The following is a 17008-nucleotide window of genomic DNA, read 5'->3' as shown; positions in this document are numbered from 1 at the left end:
AGAAAAAAACATGCCTGCGCCAAGCCTGGAAAGCGAAGGTAAGACGAGTCGTTAGGTTTAGGAGAAGGTAGAGACCCCTCAGCAGGTGTCTCCCTTCCCCAGCCCCCAAGAGCAGAGGCCGGAGGTGGGGGTGCGAGGAGGGGGGAAATGTGGGAGTCTAGTAAAAGGGAGCCGAGTGTGCCAAGCTCACTCTTTAGAGGTAAAACATCCAAACCAAAATCCCAAAGCGATGCACATGTTTAAAAATGAGACGGCAACCTCGTTCTACATTGCCAGTCTGAGTCAAAGGAATGTTAGCTCAGGAGTGGGGGGAGAGGGGGGTAGGGGGCAGAGAAGGCCGGGCAGCTGGAGCCGCACGGTCCCGCGGACACTCTAAGGCCCACGAACTCTCTCTCTCTCTCTCTCTCTCTCTCTCTCACACACACACACACACACACATACACACACACGCACACCACTCACACCCTCCCTGGACCCCGCGCCGGGTTCCAGTCTAGCCAAGGGGTCTCCGGATGGGCTGAAGCGCCCTCGGGGCCCTCGGGATGGCTGGCTCGCGGTGCGGTGCGGAGTTGCGCGTCTCTGGTCCCTTTGTTGACAATTCCCTGAACCAACTTGAGTTTGGCCAGCTCCGCCGCGGGCCTGACGTCACGCGTGGTCACGTGGCCCCGCCTCCCGCTGGATCTTTAAGTAGAAAGTAATCTATCAGGCCAGTCCTTAAAACGGGACTTTCGACTACCGGGGCTTCGGCGTCCCTGACACCCCCTCCCCTCCCTCCCCTCCCGCTCCCCCGCGGCTGCCCCAGCCTGCGCCCTCCCGAGCTGCCTGGCGCCCGGCGGCCCCGCGCTCTTCTGGACCGCTCCTGTGTCCCACGCCCCGGCCCGAGGCCCGAGGAAGGCGGGCGAAGTGAGGGGGCGCGGCGTGGAGAGCCCTACCCGGGCCGCGAGCGCTCGCCAGCGCCTAGGAGGGCGCGCCGGGGGACCGCAGGAGTTGGCGGAGCGCGGCCGTGGGGGCGGACGGCGGCGCCCGTGCCGCGCGATGTCGGGCCTCCGCGAGTGAGCCGAGCCGGGCGGGCCCCGTGCCACCTGCGCCCCCTCCCCTCTCCCCGGCCCCCGGTGTTGTCGTTTTCTTTGGAGGGGGGCAGTGGAGAGGCGCCCCCACTTCACCTGAGCTCCGCGGCAGCCCCTCACCACCCCCATCGCCCTCGGCTCCCTCCTCGCCGCCGCCACCAACCCGGAGGAGGGATGACCCTCTCCGGCGGCGGCAGCGCCAGCGACATGTCCGGCCAGACGGTGCTGACGGCCGAGGACGTGGACATCGATGTGGTGGGCGAGGGCGACGACGGGCTGGAGGAGAAGGACAGCGACGCGGGCTGCGATAGCCCCGCCGGGCCGCCCGAGCTGCGCCTGGACGAGGCGGACGAGGGGCCGCCGGCGGCGCCCCATCACGGGCAGCCTCAGCCGCCCCACCAGCCAGCCCTGGCATTGCCCAAGGAGGCTGCGGGCGCCGGGAGCGGCCCGGGGAGCGAGGCGGGAACGCCGGAGGCGGACGGCTGTAAGGGCGGGGAGGAGGGCGCCGGGAGCGGCGGCGGCGGCGGGCCGGGCGCGGGCAGCGGTGCGGCGGGCGGCCTGACCCCCAGCAAACCCAAGAACAGCCTGGTGAAGCCGCCCTACTCCTACATCGCGCTCATCACCATGGCCATCCTGCAGAGCCCGCAGAAGAAGCTGACCCTGAGCGGCATCTGCGAGTTCATCAGCAACCGCTTCCCCTACTACCGGGAGAAGTTCCCCGCCTGGCAGAACAGCATCCGCCACAACCTCTCGCTCAACGACTGCTTCGTCAAGATCCCCCGCGAGCCGGGCAACCCGGGCAAAGGCAACTACTGGACCCTGGACCCGCAGTCCGAGGACATGTTCGACAACGGCAGCTTCCTGCGGCGCCGGAAGCGCTTCAAGCGCCACCAGCAGGAGCACCTGCGCGAGCAGACGGCGCTCATGATGCAGAGCTTCGGCGCCTACAGCCTGGCGGCGGCGGCCGGCGCCGCGGGACCCTACGGCCGCCCCTACGGCCTGCACCCCGCGGCCGCGGCCGGCGCCTACTCGCACCCGGCGGCCGCCGCCGCCGCCGCCGCAGCCGCGGCGCTCCAGTACCCGTACGCGCTGCCGCCGGTGGCGCCCGTGCTGCCGCCCGCCGTGCCCCTGCTGCCCTCGGGGGAGCTGGGCCGCAAAGCCGCCGCCTTCGGCTCGCAGCTCGGCCCTGGCCTGCAGCTCCAGCTCAACAGCCTGGGCGCCGCCGCGGCCGCCGCGGGCACCGCGGGCGCGGCGGGCACCACGTCGCTCATCAAGTCGGAACCCAGCGCTCGGCCGTCGTTCAGCATCGAGAATATCATCGGCGGGGGCCCCGCGGCGTCCGGGGGTTCGGCCGGGAGCTCTGGGGGCACCGGCGGCACCGGGGGAGCCGGGAGCGGCGGGAGCGGCACCGCGCAGTCCTTCCTGCGGCCGCCCGGGACGGTGCAATCCGCAGCCCTCATGGCCACACACCAGCCACTGTCGCTGAGCCGGACGACGGCCACCATCGCGCCCATCCTGAGCGTGCCGCTCTCGGGACAGTTCCTGCAGCCCGCAGCCTCCGCCGCCGCCGCCGCCGCCGCCGCTGCGCAAGCCAAGTGGCCCGCGCAATAGGGGCGCGCCGGCCCGCGGCTGGGACGCAAGGCCGGGCGGCGGCCCCGGGCTGCGGCCGCACCTCTAAACCCTGAGCGCTCCGCCCGGGTCCCGGTGACCCTGCCCAATCCTGGACTCTGCGAATCCCTCACCCCCCCCCCCTCCTCCCGGCACCCCACCCCACCCCACCGCGACCTTCCGTGACCTCCATCCCCTCGCTTACACCGCGCTGGCCCAGCAAACTCATCGCGCGCCTGCCCGGGAATAGCTTTCCGAACAGGTAAAACCCATAACCGAATTTCAAAAACAAAAAAAGAAGCCACCCCGACGGCGCTTGCTGTCCCTTGCCCTGAGGAGGGTAGGAGGAACATTCTTTGTACATATTTGTATAAAATTTATGACTTTCCTTTTGGGGTTTTTATTTTTTTAAGGAAAAAAAAACCAAATTCAGTAGATTTAGAGCTCTGAACTTTCATTTTTTTGGAAGGTTCACTCTCCGCAGTTTTATCTGAGAAAAGAATGTATAGAGACGTTGGGAGATTTTAAATACAAAAAAAAAATTTTCAAAAGAGCGAAGTGTCATACTATTATAAAGGTCTGTTTATATATGAATGAATATATGGTATTCTAAATGTTATTCCATCGTGTTGTACACAAATTTGTAAATAAATTTTTAAAATGCTCATCCTAGTGTTTTATTTAGGGTGTCTAAATGGCAAGATTTTAAAATGGAATTTGCATTTTATTTTCTCCAAAAAAATCCAAGAGTTTCAAGTAATGACTTTTTCAAACTTTGGGTTTAAGAATATTTTAATTGGAGAACGTGTCTACCTAAATTGAATCATTAATATTTTTTCTTTTGTTTTCACGTAAAATCAAGGTGTAGGTGAAGAGCTAGATTATCTCAACCCATTAAATCTAAATGACTAGACACTTCGGTAAAGTTGTTTTTTAAGTCATTAAAAAGTCTATTACTAAACAACAGCAGTCTTACATTTTTAAAGATCAGATTAGTATCTTCCACGAAGCAAACTTGCCTAGATTTCTTGGTCATTTTAATTATCCCTTCAAAAGTAATTAGAAACATTCTTCATTTTAGCTTTTAAATCTTAAATTTTTGAAATTCCTTAGGTGAAATAAAACCAATTTTAAAAAATTTATGCGATGACATTTTACATTTTGGAGAGGAATAGAATGATGTATATTAACCTGATAGACTGTGTATTGTTGTTTGATTCTTTCATAATATTTTGAAAAGGTGCCCTCTTTCCGGCAACAATCAACTTGCCTCGTAATTGGATTTCCGAAGGATTCCCTTACAGACGCTCTCCTCCCTCCCTCCGAAGCCTGCTACAGGACAAGGAATCACCATTAATACCCTTTTAAAAACAGGTGCACATCAGCACCACGCCCCCCTTTTCTCTACCTCAAGCTAGGTTAGTGTGAAATGCGAGATCGTAGGATAAAAATGGACAATGTCCCCTTAGATCATTCCTAATGTGCATTCAGCTATTTCAACCTTTAAAAAAATACTAAGAAATAAAACGTCTTGACTCGGGAGGCCGCTTCCCGCCACCAGCAGCGTATCCTCAAACGGCATCAATTCTAATTATTTTTGTAATTAATTTAGCTGTTACCATTACTTATGCGAAATCGCTTTTTTAAACCCGAGCGGGTAAGCAGCCCTGCTTGCTCGGCCTGCGCGCGCCGGAGTGGCACAACCCCCGGCCAGACGGACGCTGTCATCCGCTTCGCCTCCCTCCCGGGTGCTGGAGATGCCTCTCGGTCCATCTCAGCCTTATTATTACTTTTTAAAATCCGCGACCGAGGTAGGTTAGAGGTTCCTTTGAAATACACTTCCTCCCAAATACCGAATCTGTTTTCCTGGTAAACATTATTGTGTCCTTGAGTAAACATTCCTTCAGGATCAGGTCCTAAAATAAAACAGGCTGCTGGAGGGGGGGGTCAGGGGGGGCTGGGGGGGGAGTGGTGGTGAGAGTTTAACTCGATAAACAAGAACCTGATAATCAACCACAGCCCCAGTAACCTTCCCGCAGGAGATATTAAGGACCGACCGGTCTAAGGGCGGGTCCCTTCTAATCTCCTTTTACAAGGAAAACGAAATGGATCTAAATTTGTTTGTGTGTTGCAGCTATAAAAGTAACAAGTTGTTTCACAGTTGTGTCTGGCTAATCGGTTTTTTACACAAACAGCAAATGGTACATGATTTGTGCAAACACACAGAGGTTATTTCTAAATTTAGCTGACACCCCTGGGAAAAGGGAAAGGCAGGGCTTCTTGAATTCACTTTTAGCCTCAAGAAGCTGCTGATCCAAGGCTTCTAAATGACATTGGATAACAGGGGCCTCATTCCATCCCTGATCCTTTGTTACTTATAAAATTACTCGCTCATATTTCCGCGCATAGCAGCAATACCGGCCGAGCCTGAGCCCGCAGCGTGACACTCGGCCTCAAGCTGCCGTTTGAGATCCGCAGGGCTTTTTCCAAGGACGGGTTGGGAGGAGTAGAGATCCGCCGGCGACTCTGCTTCCAGCCACTCTCACTTTCAAAGTACAGCCTGGAGAAGGACCCTTCCCCCTTGATCTTGGAGTGCAGGAGACCCACATACCCAGAACCCCAACCGGCCAGCGGTTGTTAAAAGTCCTGGCAGATGCTAGGAAGGTAGGCCTAGGTGTCAACTCTGAAAACCTCTTCTGGGTTTAAGCTTTTTCAACTGCGATGATTTAGAGCAGAAAGAGAAATGCAAATATCGTACATAAAGATGCGGGGGGGGGGGGGGGATTGCCAGCACTTAGCGTCGGGCGGGTGACAGAAGCTTGGAACCTCTGTTTACTGTTTCTGCAGGCGCCTGCACAAGACACTGAGCGCTGCTATCGCGTTGAGATTTAAAGGCAATGAAACTGACGTCCGCCTTTTATTTCCTTTACGAACAAAAGTTAAAGGAAAGGTTGGATTACTCCAGTTAAAAGGAAGCAGGTTGAATTTTAGGCGGAGAATTCTAGCTTTCGACTATACACAGATTTAAACATTTTCCCACTCCGGATATCGATTTCTAACAAAGCCAATATACTCCTGAGTTCTGTGGCCCCTAGAATGCCCTCAGGATGGGGGTTCTTGAATAGACCTCCCCCCCCCCCCAACCCCCAGCCATGAAGAAACAGAGGTTGGTTCTGGAGGTCTGGAAAAATGGGAGCCAAGGTACTGAAGAGCTCTTGCTGCAATGGCCGATATGACCTGTAGGGGGCAATGAAAAGATGGAAAACTTCCTTTCTTTCCCAAATCCCCAAGGCCTCACCTTTGCCCCTAAGCCCTGACACCCTCCCACCCCCAGGTCACCCTCCTTCATCCTCCCATAGTGGACCTCATGTGAATTTCAAAGAAGTTGTCTTCCTCTTGGAAGGGACAGGGTCCTCAGCAGAGTTGGTCCTAAATATTGGGAAGCAATAAAGTTTAGTGATCAGGAAACATTGGCTTGAAAGCAATCAAGAGTTGTATTTGAGTTTATTTGTTTCACGTGGTTTATAAGGAGACTCTTAGTAGCAAGAACTTGAAAGGTAGGGTGGGGATCTTAGCGTGGGTCCCCTTGAGAAACTGTCCTGAAGAGAATATTATCTGACAGCCAGTTTTTAACTATGTGTCCAAGTCCACCTGAGTCTGTGCGGGTGCAAAGTGCTGTGTGTGTAGGGCAGTGTGTGTGTGTGCTGTATTTCATGGGTGGGGTGACAGGAAGCCACAGGATGAGCCAGGCCTTGCCCAATGTGTCTCAATCATAGATTATTTCCTATTACTTTAGACAACCTGCCTGGTTGTGTGTGTGTGTGTATGTGTGTGTGTGTGTGTGTTTTAATGTCTCTATTTTCCATGACTACATGAGAATGAGCCTACCTTCCTCTTGGATTTGTAGAATTAGGTGAGTTGGCATCAGTGACAAAAGGTTTCATAAATTGTAAAAACCTGGAAAGACCTGTTTGTATTTGTCTTAATGGCTTCTGGGTTGGAGAAACAACTCTGTCCTCAGGAAGTGATTCTGAATAAGCTTGTTGTTTTGGAAAGGCTCGATTTTAGTGTGAAAAACAAAGAGGAGCACAGAACTTATCTCGGCTCTTAGCTGGAAGGATGGGGGCAAGTTGGAGGGAACTTTCGAGCTGAAAGCCCCTCTTTTTCGACCACACCCTGGGCCCAAGGACTAGGCCTGAAGTGTCCAATTGTCCATCCGAGCCTCTAGCGCGCACCCTAGCTCCGGAGGCCGGCACATCGCTTTCGGGTCCAGCGATCTGCCTTGCCATTTGCCCCTTTGCTTCCTACTAAGCGAGGCAAGTGGGGAAACCCGAGCCCTCCGCTGACAGACGCCCATTAGCGCAAAACGTAGCGAGTTAAAGGTAACCAGATCCCAGACTCGCTTAAAAGACCACCCTCCCTGCGCCGCCCTCCAACAGTTGGCAGAGTTACACCCAGAGCCAAGTCCTCTCCCCCCTCCCACCCCCCCCCCCCCCGCCTCCGGCCCCCTCCCCGTGCCCTCTTAGGAATGTACAGGCCAGGCTCTGCTCCCCGAGGCAAACCCAGCCAAGTAGGGCGGTGCATGGAGCAAAATTCGAGAAGAAATGTTGCAAAAACCAGCCAGAGAGCATAATCATCCCATTTTCATTTCCCTAGATGGTGTCTTACATCAGAATTTTTCTAAAGGATTAAAATTTCCTCAGGAATTAAATTAGTCGCACCTCCCTGTTTTATTATAAAACCCTCTACGCCCACCGCTCCATCCCGTCGGTTAGGGTGGAAGGAGGGGGCGGGGCGGGCAGCCATTCCCTTGTGTCTGGGTCATCTGATGATTGAGGTTCTGGGCCCATCTTTGGGAAAACAGTCCTGGAATATCCTCCATAGAAGTGGCCTAGGAGCCTCCCCCTCCCTCTCTTCTTCACTCAAGCCCAGAAGATTCGGCGTGACTTGCCCAAGGTCACTCAGCAGGACCAAGTGTAAGCTGCAGAAATTCTCCAGGGAGGGACAAGTGTTTACCCAGGTAGGACACCGCCGCTGGTGGGGGGAAAAACAACCAGCACAAAGGACAAAGAAGGTTGGGGAGACTGCGGAGAAGACAAAAAAAAGAAGCTTAACGGAAGCTTCCTAAGGGGCTCCCGGAGGTGGGTAGACGCAGAGCTTGGGAGCTTCCTCTCAGCTGGGTACCTAGGCCGATAACACCCCGCTGGGCAGATGGGCGGGGGATCTACAACCCCGTTTCCTTCTGGCCTCCAGATCTGGGAGAGAAGGAAGGACGGAATGTTAGGCCCAAAGCTCCCTGCACCCGTGGGTGCAGCTCAGCCGCCCCCCCCCTCCCCGGGCCGCAGTGTCCCGAGCGGGTCCCCACCTGCGTCTCCCATCCCCCTTTCGCAGGCCAGGATGGAGGCCTCGGCCTAGGGGACCCCCAGCTCCCCGCTGCCTGGAGATAAGGATGGAAGATAACCAGGGAGCAAACCCAGTGGTGAAAAGACACCCGCTGCGCTGCGGAGGTGGGCTTGTGGAGAGTTGGGTAGGGGGGTGGGGGGGACTGGCCCAGTGGAGGCTCGGGATGGGAAACCAGTCCCACCCAGTTCACCTGAGCCGACCTGCTTGGCCCAGGCTGAGACCTCAAGTTTACTACTGTAGGCCACACGCAGACCTGGAGGAAGGACCCCTGGTCAACTGGCTGGGCCGGGAGATAGGTAGAAGTGCCCCCGAACCCACACCGCTGGGAATTCTTTTCTTTTCCAGCTTGGCTTGAGTCTCTCTGGCCTCCGAAGCATTTGGAATGGGGTCCCGGGACCAGAGATGCAGGGCAGGTTTTACTGAAGAGGAAAGCATGATTATTTTTCTTTCTCCCTCGATTGCTCCTCTCCTATCCTTCTGTCTATCCATGGATGGTGAGTGAGATTCGGTTCTCTCCAAAAGAACAGCACATTTTTGCCCTTGTTACCATTTTCTGCAAAGGACACATGTCGCAAGTCTAGTTTCTCAGAAAGATAGGCAATCAATGCTACAGCAACCTCCAAAACCAAATTTTCCCTTTGCTCTCAAGCTGTACCTGGGAGGCCCCACCTCCACCTTGGAACCCACCATGCCCAGCACACCTTGCTAAATAAGAAACCATTGAAATGATCAGTGTCCTGATGGATTCTTTACTACCTAACATTGCAGAGCCCAGAGGAAATCCAAATTATTTGTCTAAAAAAATTATATCTTTGGACCATGGGATAGGGGCAATCTTGAACATTGTTAATGGATTAAAATTCATCTTAGATGTTTGTGGGACTGTTTTTGTTTTTTTTTGAGGGGGGGAAGAAATCCCATTTATTTTACTCAGTTTTCTTGTTGATAATAAATGCTTTTATAAACACCCTATTCAGTTTTTAATGAATGAATTTAAGAAGCATTTATTAGAGATCTAGAAAAGGCAGACCTGTAAACTTTTCATAATGTAATTGAATTACCTGGCATGTTTCCTCTGCCATTGTGGAACTAGTTGAACACTTCTCCCTTTTTCTCCAGTGTCACTTGCTTTCAACCAGCCTCTGTTTCAGCCTTCCCATTGTACTTAGGGAGCTTTACTTCTTAATGTATCTCCTATTATAGAACTTTTTCCTAAGGGGAAAAAATAATGAATTTAACGATCATTTGCTTTGGTCTTCATATCAAAGATAACCACATCTTGTTGGGGTTCTTTATTAATACATAAAAAGAATTCCCTGTTTGATTCTTCATTAAACTACCAGGGTTTTTTTGTTTTTGTTTTTGTTTTTGGTGGGGGTACCTGGGGGGAAGGGGAGAATGGATCCTAGACCTGGCTATGAGACTCACAGACCTGGCTCTGAGACTTATGTGGGCAGCTTTTAGTTATTTACTCTTTCATCTACAGTTGCATTTAGGCTACACTAATGGTACAAATGTGTGTGTGTGTGTGTGTGTGTGTGTGTGTGTGTGTGTATTCTCTCCCCACCCCCAATCAAATGAGGGTTTTTGTTTGTTTGGTTGGTTGGTTTTTGGCTGTTCCTGGGGCTTGAACTCAGGGTTCAAATCTGAGCTTTTGTACTCAAGGCTAGCGTTCAATCACTTGAGCCACAATTCCATTTGTGGCTTTTTTTTGTTGTTTAATTGGAGATAAGAATTGCACCAGGGGCTGGGAAGGTGGCTCAGTGGTAGAGCGCTTGCCTTGCATGCATGAGGCCCTGGGTTCGATTCCTCAGCACCACATAAGCAAAAAGAAAAAAAGCCGGAAGTGGCGCTGTGGCTCAAGTGGTAGAGCGCTAGCCTTGAGCTGAAGAGCTGAGGGACAGCGCCCAGGCCCAGAGTTCAGGCCCCACAACTGGACCAAAAAAAAAAGAATTGCACAAATTTTTCTGCCTAGGCTGACTTCAAACCATGATCCTCAGATCTCAGCCTCTTGAGTAGCCAGGATTACAGGCATGAGCCACTGGCACCTGGTCCAAATAAGTTGTTTTTTTTTTTTTTGTCAGTCCTGGGGATTGAACTCGGTGTGGGCACTGTCACTGAGCTCTTCAGCTCAAGGCTAGTGCTCTACTAGTTGAGCCACAGCGCCACTTCTCACTTTCTTTCTTTCTTTCTTTTTTTTGGGTCCGGTTGTGGGGCCTGAACTCTGGGCCTGAGCGCTGTCCCTCAGCTCTTCAGCTCAAGGCTAGTGCTCTACCACTTGAGCCACAGCACCACTTCCGGCTTTTTTCTTTTTGCTTATGTGGTGCTGAGGAATCGAACCCAGGACCTCAGGCATGCAAGGCAAGCGCTCTACCACTGAGCCACCTTCCCAGCCCCTCACTTCTCACTTTCTGATGGTTAATTGGAGATAAGAGACTCATGAACTTTCCTGCCTTGGCTAGCTTTGAACCTCAATCCTCAGATCTCAGCCTCCTGAAGGAGTAGCTAGGATTACAGGAGTGAGCCACCAATGCCCAGCTTCCAAATGAGTATTTTTTTGTTTTGTTTTGTTTTTTGGGGGTCTGGTCATGGAGCCTGAACTCTGGGCCTGGGCACTGTCCCTCAGCTCTTCACCTCAAAGCTAGCACTCTACCACTTGAGCCACAGCGCCACTTCCGGCTTTTTTCTTTTTTGCTTATGTGGTGCTGAGGAATCGAACCCAGGGCCTCATGCATGCAAGGCAAGTGCTCTACCACTGAGCCACCTTCCCAGCCCCCCAAATATTTTTTTAAGTGAAAAATCATCTAATTTCCTTTTCATTACTGAATTGGCATAAAAGTTATCTCTTATCTAGCAGTCATCCAAGCTACTTAATAGAACACTAGGAATTTAGAGATCTTTTCTGAAATATTCATGTAGATCTTTTAAATTTTTTTCCCTTTCTTTTTTGTCTGTCATGGGGCTTGAACTCTGGGCCTGCGTGCTGTCCCTCAGCTCTTCAGCTCAAGGCTAGTGCTTTACCACTTGAGCCACAGTGCCACTTCTGGTTTTCTCGTGGTTTTATTGGAAATAAGAGTCTCATGCACTTTCCTGCCTGGGCTGGCTTTGAACCACAATCCTCAGATCTCAGCCCCCTGAGTAGCTAGGATTACAGGTATAAGCCACCAGAGCCCAGCTCCAATTTTTCTATTTAATATGGAGAAGAAGGGACATTCCAGATTTGGCCATTTCCCAATTGGAATCAAGATAATATGCTCTTGTTAAGTATTTATTTATTTATTTTTGCAAACTTACATACCAGTGTAGATGGTCTTTCATTTAGTCATTAGTCTTTTAGCACCCAGTTAAGCATCTTTTTTGCACTGTTATAGATTATTACCTGTAAACCATTTCTCAGATTCTACCATCTTGCAAATATAAATGTTGATTACAACAGCAAGGTAAGGTACTTTAACAGCAAAACTTCTCCACATATATCAAGCATTATGGCTTTATGATAAAGTTACTCCTGTTGCTAGAAGGAATTGAATATAAGATTTAATACACTCAATTAAAAGATGACCAATTCCTAGCTCTAGTCTTGACATTGAACTTGGAAGTATCTGATAGACTGTATTTGCCCATGTAAAAACCACTATTGAAAACTGAGCTGAGAGAGAAATTATAGTGTAATAACTACAATTTCAAATTTTTAACTTTTTGATTTAACTGTTTAAATTTTTAAAGATTTTTTAAAAACATGATTTCACTTTTGTCTTGATTTAAGATCGCTGTCATTCTAAGACATCTGTCATTCAACCCTCCAGCCATGGAAGACTTCATTTCTCTGATATCAATACTCTATATTACACAGGGCTGAAGCCCCCTCTCGATCTACCACTACCCAAGAGACCCCAGGAATAACTTGAAGGAGTCCCAGGGGAGACTGAGCAAATCTGCCTTCCAATTTGGGAAGCCTTAAGCTAATATAATTTATTCAATATATAAACTTAATGGATTACATTATTTTTGTCTGCTGCTTTAAAATATTCTTACATTAAGTGAGATGAAGTTTGAGAAAGCATTTTATTATTTGTAAGAACCAAACACGTTGTGACAGATAGCAACACTGTATTTTTCAAATTGTTTTCTTTGCTAAGGAGGATATATTATTTGAGGGAAAATGATTTTCTTGAAGAATTATTGTCTTTGGATTTGAACATCCTATGGTCCTTCATTTCCTTAGTATATATTCGTGTGTGTGTGTGTGTGTGTGTGTTGCCCCTGAAGCTTGTCCCTTGTACTCAAGGCTAGCTCTCTACCACATGAGCCACAGCTCTACTTCTGGCTCTTTTTGTTCTTGATTGGAGATAAGAGTGTTATGCACTTTCCTGCCCATACTAGATTTGAACCACGATCATCAGATCTCAGTCTCTTGATTGTAAGAATGAACCACTGTTGCGTGGAAGTATGTACTGGTGACCAGTTATTTAGCTTTTTCTGAATCTTGGCTTTCTTATAACGTGGGGATCAAAACATAAGATTTACTATGATGTATTTGGTGGGCTCATCATTCTGACTTACTACTGTGCAGTTTTTTCTGGTTGTATAATGGTCATATTTTCATAAGACTACCTGTGTTTCTCCTCTGAAATCATACAGCCAATAGTTGTCACCTTTCACATTTAAAAATGAAGTTGCTGAGACCATTGTCTCTTCCATCTGTTTAAGTTAGGTTTCATTTTTGTGTTCTTACAACTTAACAAATGTGAAACAATTTACTCAGTAGTACTGCCTGGTAAATCACTTTTTCACTTTCAGGATATTTTTCAGTCTTGTGGATGAGAGATCCTGACAATAGTCATTAAAGATATGATAGCACTTTCACAAGAACAAGGACATATGCCTACGTTCTTTGCTGAGCTTTGGTCTGAGTAGACTAATTTTAACGTTTTCCCAGATCTATACTAGAACTTCACTAGTGGAAGATTGTCTCTGCCTTGCCTGGAACTGATTGTGAGCTTATAAGGACCACCTCAGTTATTCTGTCTAACTAATGTGTAAATATGTTGCATTGTTAAAAGAAGATGAGATGGAAACTGATTTGGATTTGCTGGCTGCCTGGTGTCTTCATTAAGTCAATTGAAATACCAAGCTACTGATTATAATAATCTGCCTGAGACATATTCTGCAAGTGTTTCGCTTATCAAATTTAAACCAAATTAAACCAAATATCATTTTAAAAGATAGAGAGAAAGCTGGGCATTAGTGGCTCGTGCCTATAATCCTAGCTACTCAGGAGAAAGATCTGAGGATCTGTTCAAAGCCAGTTCAGGCAGGAAGTCTGTGAGACTCTTATCTCCAATTTACTACAAAAAGCTATATAAATGGTACAGTAGCATGAAATGATTGAGCACTAGCCTTGAGCATAAAAGCTCAGGGACAGCACCCACACAAGCCTTGAGTTCAAGCCCCAGGACTGGAGAGAGAGAGAGAGAGAGAGAGAGAGAGAGAGAGAAAGAGAGAGAGAGAGACTGAGAGACAGAGACAGACAGAGAGAGACAGAGAGAGAGACAGAGAGAGACAGAAAAAGACAGAGAGATGGGGGAGAACATTTAAATATGAAGCTGCTCTGAATTCCACTTGACATGGACATCAGATGGACATAGGCATCAGATAGACAAGTGTAGTATCAGGTTGTTGTTTCCATAGTTAGTTCCAGTTCCCTTTATGACTTTACAGTATGAAAATCATGCTTCCAAAAGTGACAGCTTCATGTTGAAATACACTGCCTTTAGTTTTTGTACAACATGACCTTAAATACAAGTCAACTGTTATTTGTAGAGCTCAATCAGAGGAAGAGCTAATAGGTCAAGGGAGAGATGGTATGTTAGTTTAATATGCAAAGACAAATCTAAGGGATTCTGTGGCTAATTTTTATTGTGAAAAAAATGTTTTTGTTGGTTGTGAGGTTTGAACTCTGGGCCTGGGTGCTGTTCCTCAGCTCTTCAGTTCAAGGCTCACACTCTGCCACTCGAGCAACAGCGCCTCTTCTGGCTTTTTCTGTTTATGTGGTGCTTAGGAATTGAACCCAGGGCCTCATGCAGGTGAGGCAAGCACTCTACCACTGAGCCACCTTCTCAGCACCAAGATTTCTTTTTTTTCTTTTTCTTTTTCTTTTTATACCATATTTGATACTTTAGATTACAACAACGTAAAGATGTAATCTTTACATCTGCTCTGCCGGTGTTGTTCTGGAAATTAAGTGAAATAATACATGTTTTAAGTGCTTGACAGTGTTTTTGGCATTGTGAAGTATAAAATGTTTCTATTCTCTGAGGAAGATTTGACTAGTAATCTAAGTTTTTTCTTTTTTTTGTCAGTTGTAGAGCTTGAACTCAGGGTCTAGGCACTGTCCCTGAGTTCTTCTGTTTAAGGATGGGGCTCTACCAACTTGTGCCACAGCACCACTTCTGCACTTCTGGCTTTTGAGTGGTTAACTGGAGATAAGAGTCTCATGGGGACTTTTCTGCCTGGGCTGGCTTTGAACCGTCATCCTCAGATCTCAGCCTCCTGAGTAGCTAGGATTACAAGTGTGAGCTACCAGTGCCTGATTTAGTGTTGTTTTATTTTGTTGGTATGTGTGTCAATCCTGTGGTTTCACTCAGGGCTTGGATGCTAATTATGATAAGCATGACCTTTTTTGCTCATGGCTTGTACACTACACTTAAGCCACAACTCCACTTTTGGCTTTTTGATAATTAATTGGAAATAAGAGTCTCATAGACTTTCCTGCCCCCGCTGGCTTCCAACCATGATGCTCAGATCTCAGCCTCCAGAATAGCTAGGATTACAGGCCTGAGCTACTGGTACAGGGGAGATTTTTACAACAACAACAACAACAACAACTACTACTACTACGATTATTATTATTTACTTTGTGATTTCACACAGCAAGCAAATTATATCTAATAGAAAACAATCACCATCGTGATGTTAACAATGATTTTAAAGACAAGAGCTTAAAAGATTAATGAAACACCTTGCATCAGAAAATGTGCTTAGCACTTTATTTTTTCACATATGGGCAGATTTAATAAAATTATGCCAAAGCACAATAACAAACAGAAGAGTTCAGAGTTAACAGTGCCAACAGCTCTCAGCCTGGGTGATCTCATGTATAAGTCACCATGTTCCATGAGGAATTCTCTGTCTTTAAAACAAGGGTGTCCTTACAGCCGACCACAACTGGTCTTCAGTTTCATTGGTATGAGAATGAGGTAGGGGGAGGGCGGGGGTTAGGTTTACACTTTTATTGGCTTGGTAGCTAGAAAGTACACAATCTTGTGTGTGTGTGTGTGTGTGTGTGAGAGAGAGAGAGAGAGAGAGAGAGAGAGAGAAAGAAAGAAAGAGAGTGTTATGGGGCTTGAACTCAGAGTGCTGTCCCTGAAGTATTCACTCAAAGCTAGCACTCTTCCACTTTGAGCCACAACTGACTTCTAGTTTTCTGGTGGTTAATTGGAGATGAGAGTTTCATGAACTTTCCTGTTTGATCTGGCTGTGAATTGTGATCCTCAAATCTCAGCCTTCTGTGTAGCTAGGATTACAGGCGTGAACTACCAGCACCCAGCAAGATACAGTCTTATTAGTGGTGCACACTCCTGCCTCCTCCAGAAAGTATGGTCAGTAGTTTAAGGAAGAAGTGCCTTGAGGCCAACCAGCACCCAAGAAACCTGGCAAAGGCAAGACTTATGGCCATGAACATGGAAACCACAGGCATGACCTTGTGGGGAAGCCTCTCAGCATTCTGACATATCTTCTTCTCCAAGAACCCTGCCCTTCCTCAGTATAAATAAATGTTTGCTACTTTATAAAAGGAGATTGTAGCCAGATGCTAGTGGCTCACGCCTGTAATCCTAGCTACCCAGGAGGCTGAGATCTGAGGATCATGGTTCAAAGCACCCCCAGCAGGAAAGTCTGTGGGACTCTTTTTTTTGTATGTTTTTTATTGTAAAAATACTGTACAGAGGGGTTACAGTTACATGAGCAAGGTAATGAGTACATTTCCTATCAAGCATTGTTGCCTCCTCCTTTGTTTTTCCCCTACCATCCCTTCCCTCCCACCTCCACAACTACTCCCCCCGCCCGCCCGCCCCCTGTCCCACCTCCACCCTGCCTAAGTTGTAAAGTTGATTTTCAACATAGTGTCTTGTACATCTCATTATCACAATGGGTCATCCTGTATCCCTATTTAAGCATTTTGTTATTTCCTTCCCCTCCCCAAACTAGAGATGCAGGGCATGAACATCAAATACAGTGAAAACAGGGGTTATACCGTGGGGGAGGAACATACAAAGAAACCAAAAATCACATGGTACATTATAAATATGTTAGAAACAATAGCAAGCAAGAAAGAAAAATTTTGTCCCTATCTTGGGGTTCATTTCACTTAACATCATCTTATATGGTCATATGTACATAGCTTTTGACCTTTTTGCTTGTCCTAGACATGTACTAGTTATTGCAAATAACTAGTGTGACTCATCTCCAATAAACCACCAGGAAACTGGAAGTGGCACTGTAGCTCAAGTGGTAGAGCTCTTGCCTTGAGCTGAAGAGCACAGGGACAGCACCCAGGCCTACAGTTCAAGCCCCATGACCAAAAATAAATAAATAAATAGATAGATAGATATCTAGATAGACAGACAGACAGATAGATAGAGATTTTGTATGGTTTGTGGCAAGTAACAATGTGTTTCAGGATATAACCAACACATGTATATTTTTCCAAGACTTTATGCTCTGCATTTCTCCATCAGGAGGGTCAGGCTGCCATCAGAAAGACCACACAGTAAGACACGGTAAGGCACTTACTTGGTTCTGGACAGAGGAAAGAGAAAACAGTTCATGTGCCATGCAAATCTGGGAGGTCAGGCAATGGCAAGGCTGTC

The 17008-nt window shown here is 48.2% G+C and overlaps 1 protein-coding gene across 1 annotated transcript; it reads left to right on the top strand.

Moving 5' to 3' along the window:
- The first annotated feature begins 1241 nt into the window (after positions 1 to 1241).
- Positions 1242 to 2678, top strand: Foxd3 (forkhead box D3). The gene has a single exon (XM_042684762.1). The coding sequence runs from the start codon at positions 1242 to 1244 to the stop codon at positions 2676 to 2678; it is 1437 nt and encodes a 478-aa protein (XP_042540696.1).
- Positions 2679 to 17008: the final 14330 nt, after the last annotated feature.

The sequence above is a fragment of the Dipodomys spectabilis genome, unplaced genomic scaffold (assembly GCF_019054845.1).
Source record: "Dipodomys spectabilis isolate Male_0828 unplaced genomic scaffold, ASM1905484v1 ptg000002l, whole genome shotgun sequence".
Classification (NCBI taxonomy): domain Eukaryota; kingdom Metazoa; phylum Chordata; class Mammalia; order Rodentia; family Heteromyidae; genus Dipodomys; species Dipodomys spectabilis.
Note: the sequence above shows the minus strand (reverse complement) of the source record. Positions and strands in the feature narration are given on the sequence as shown.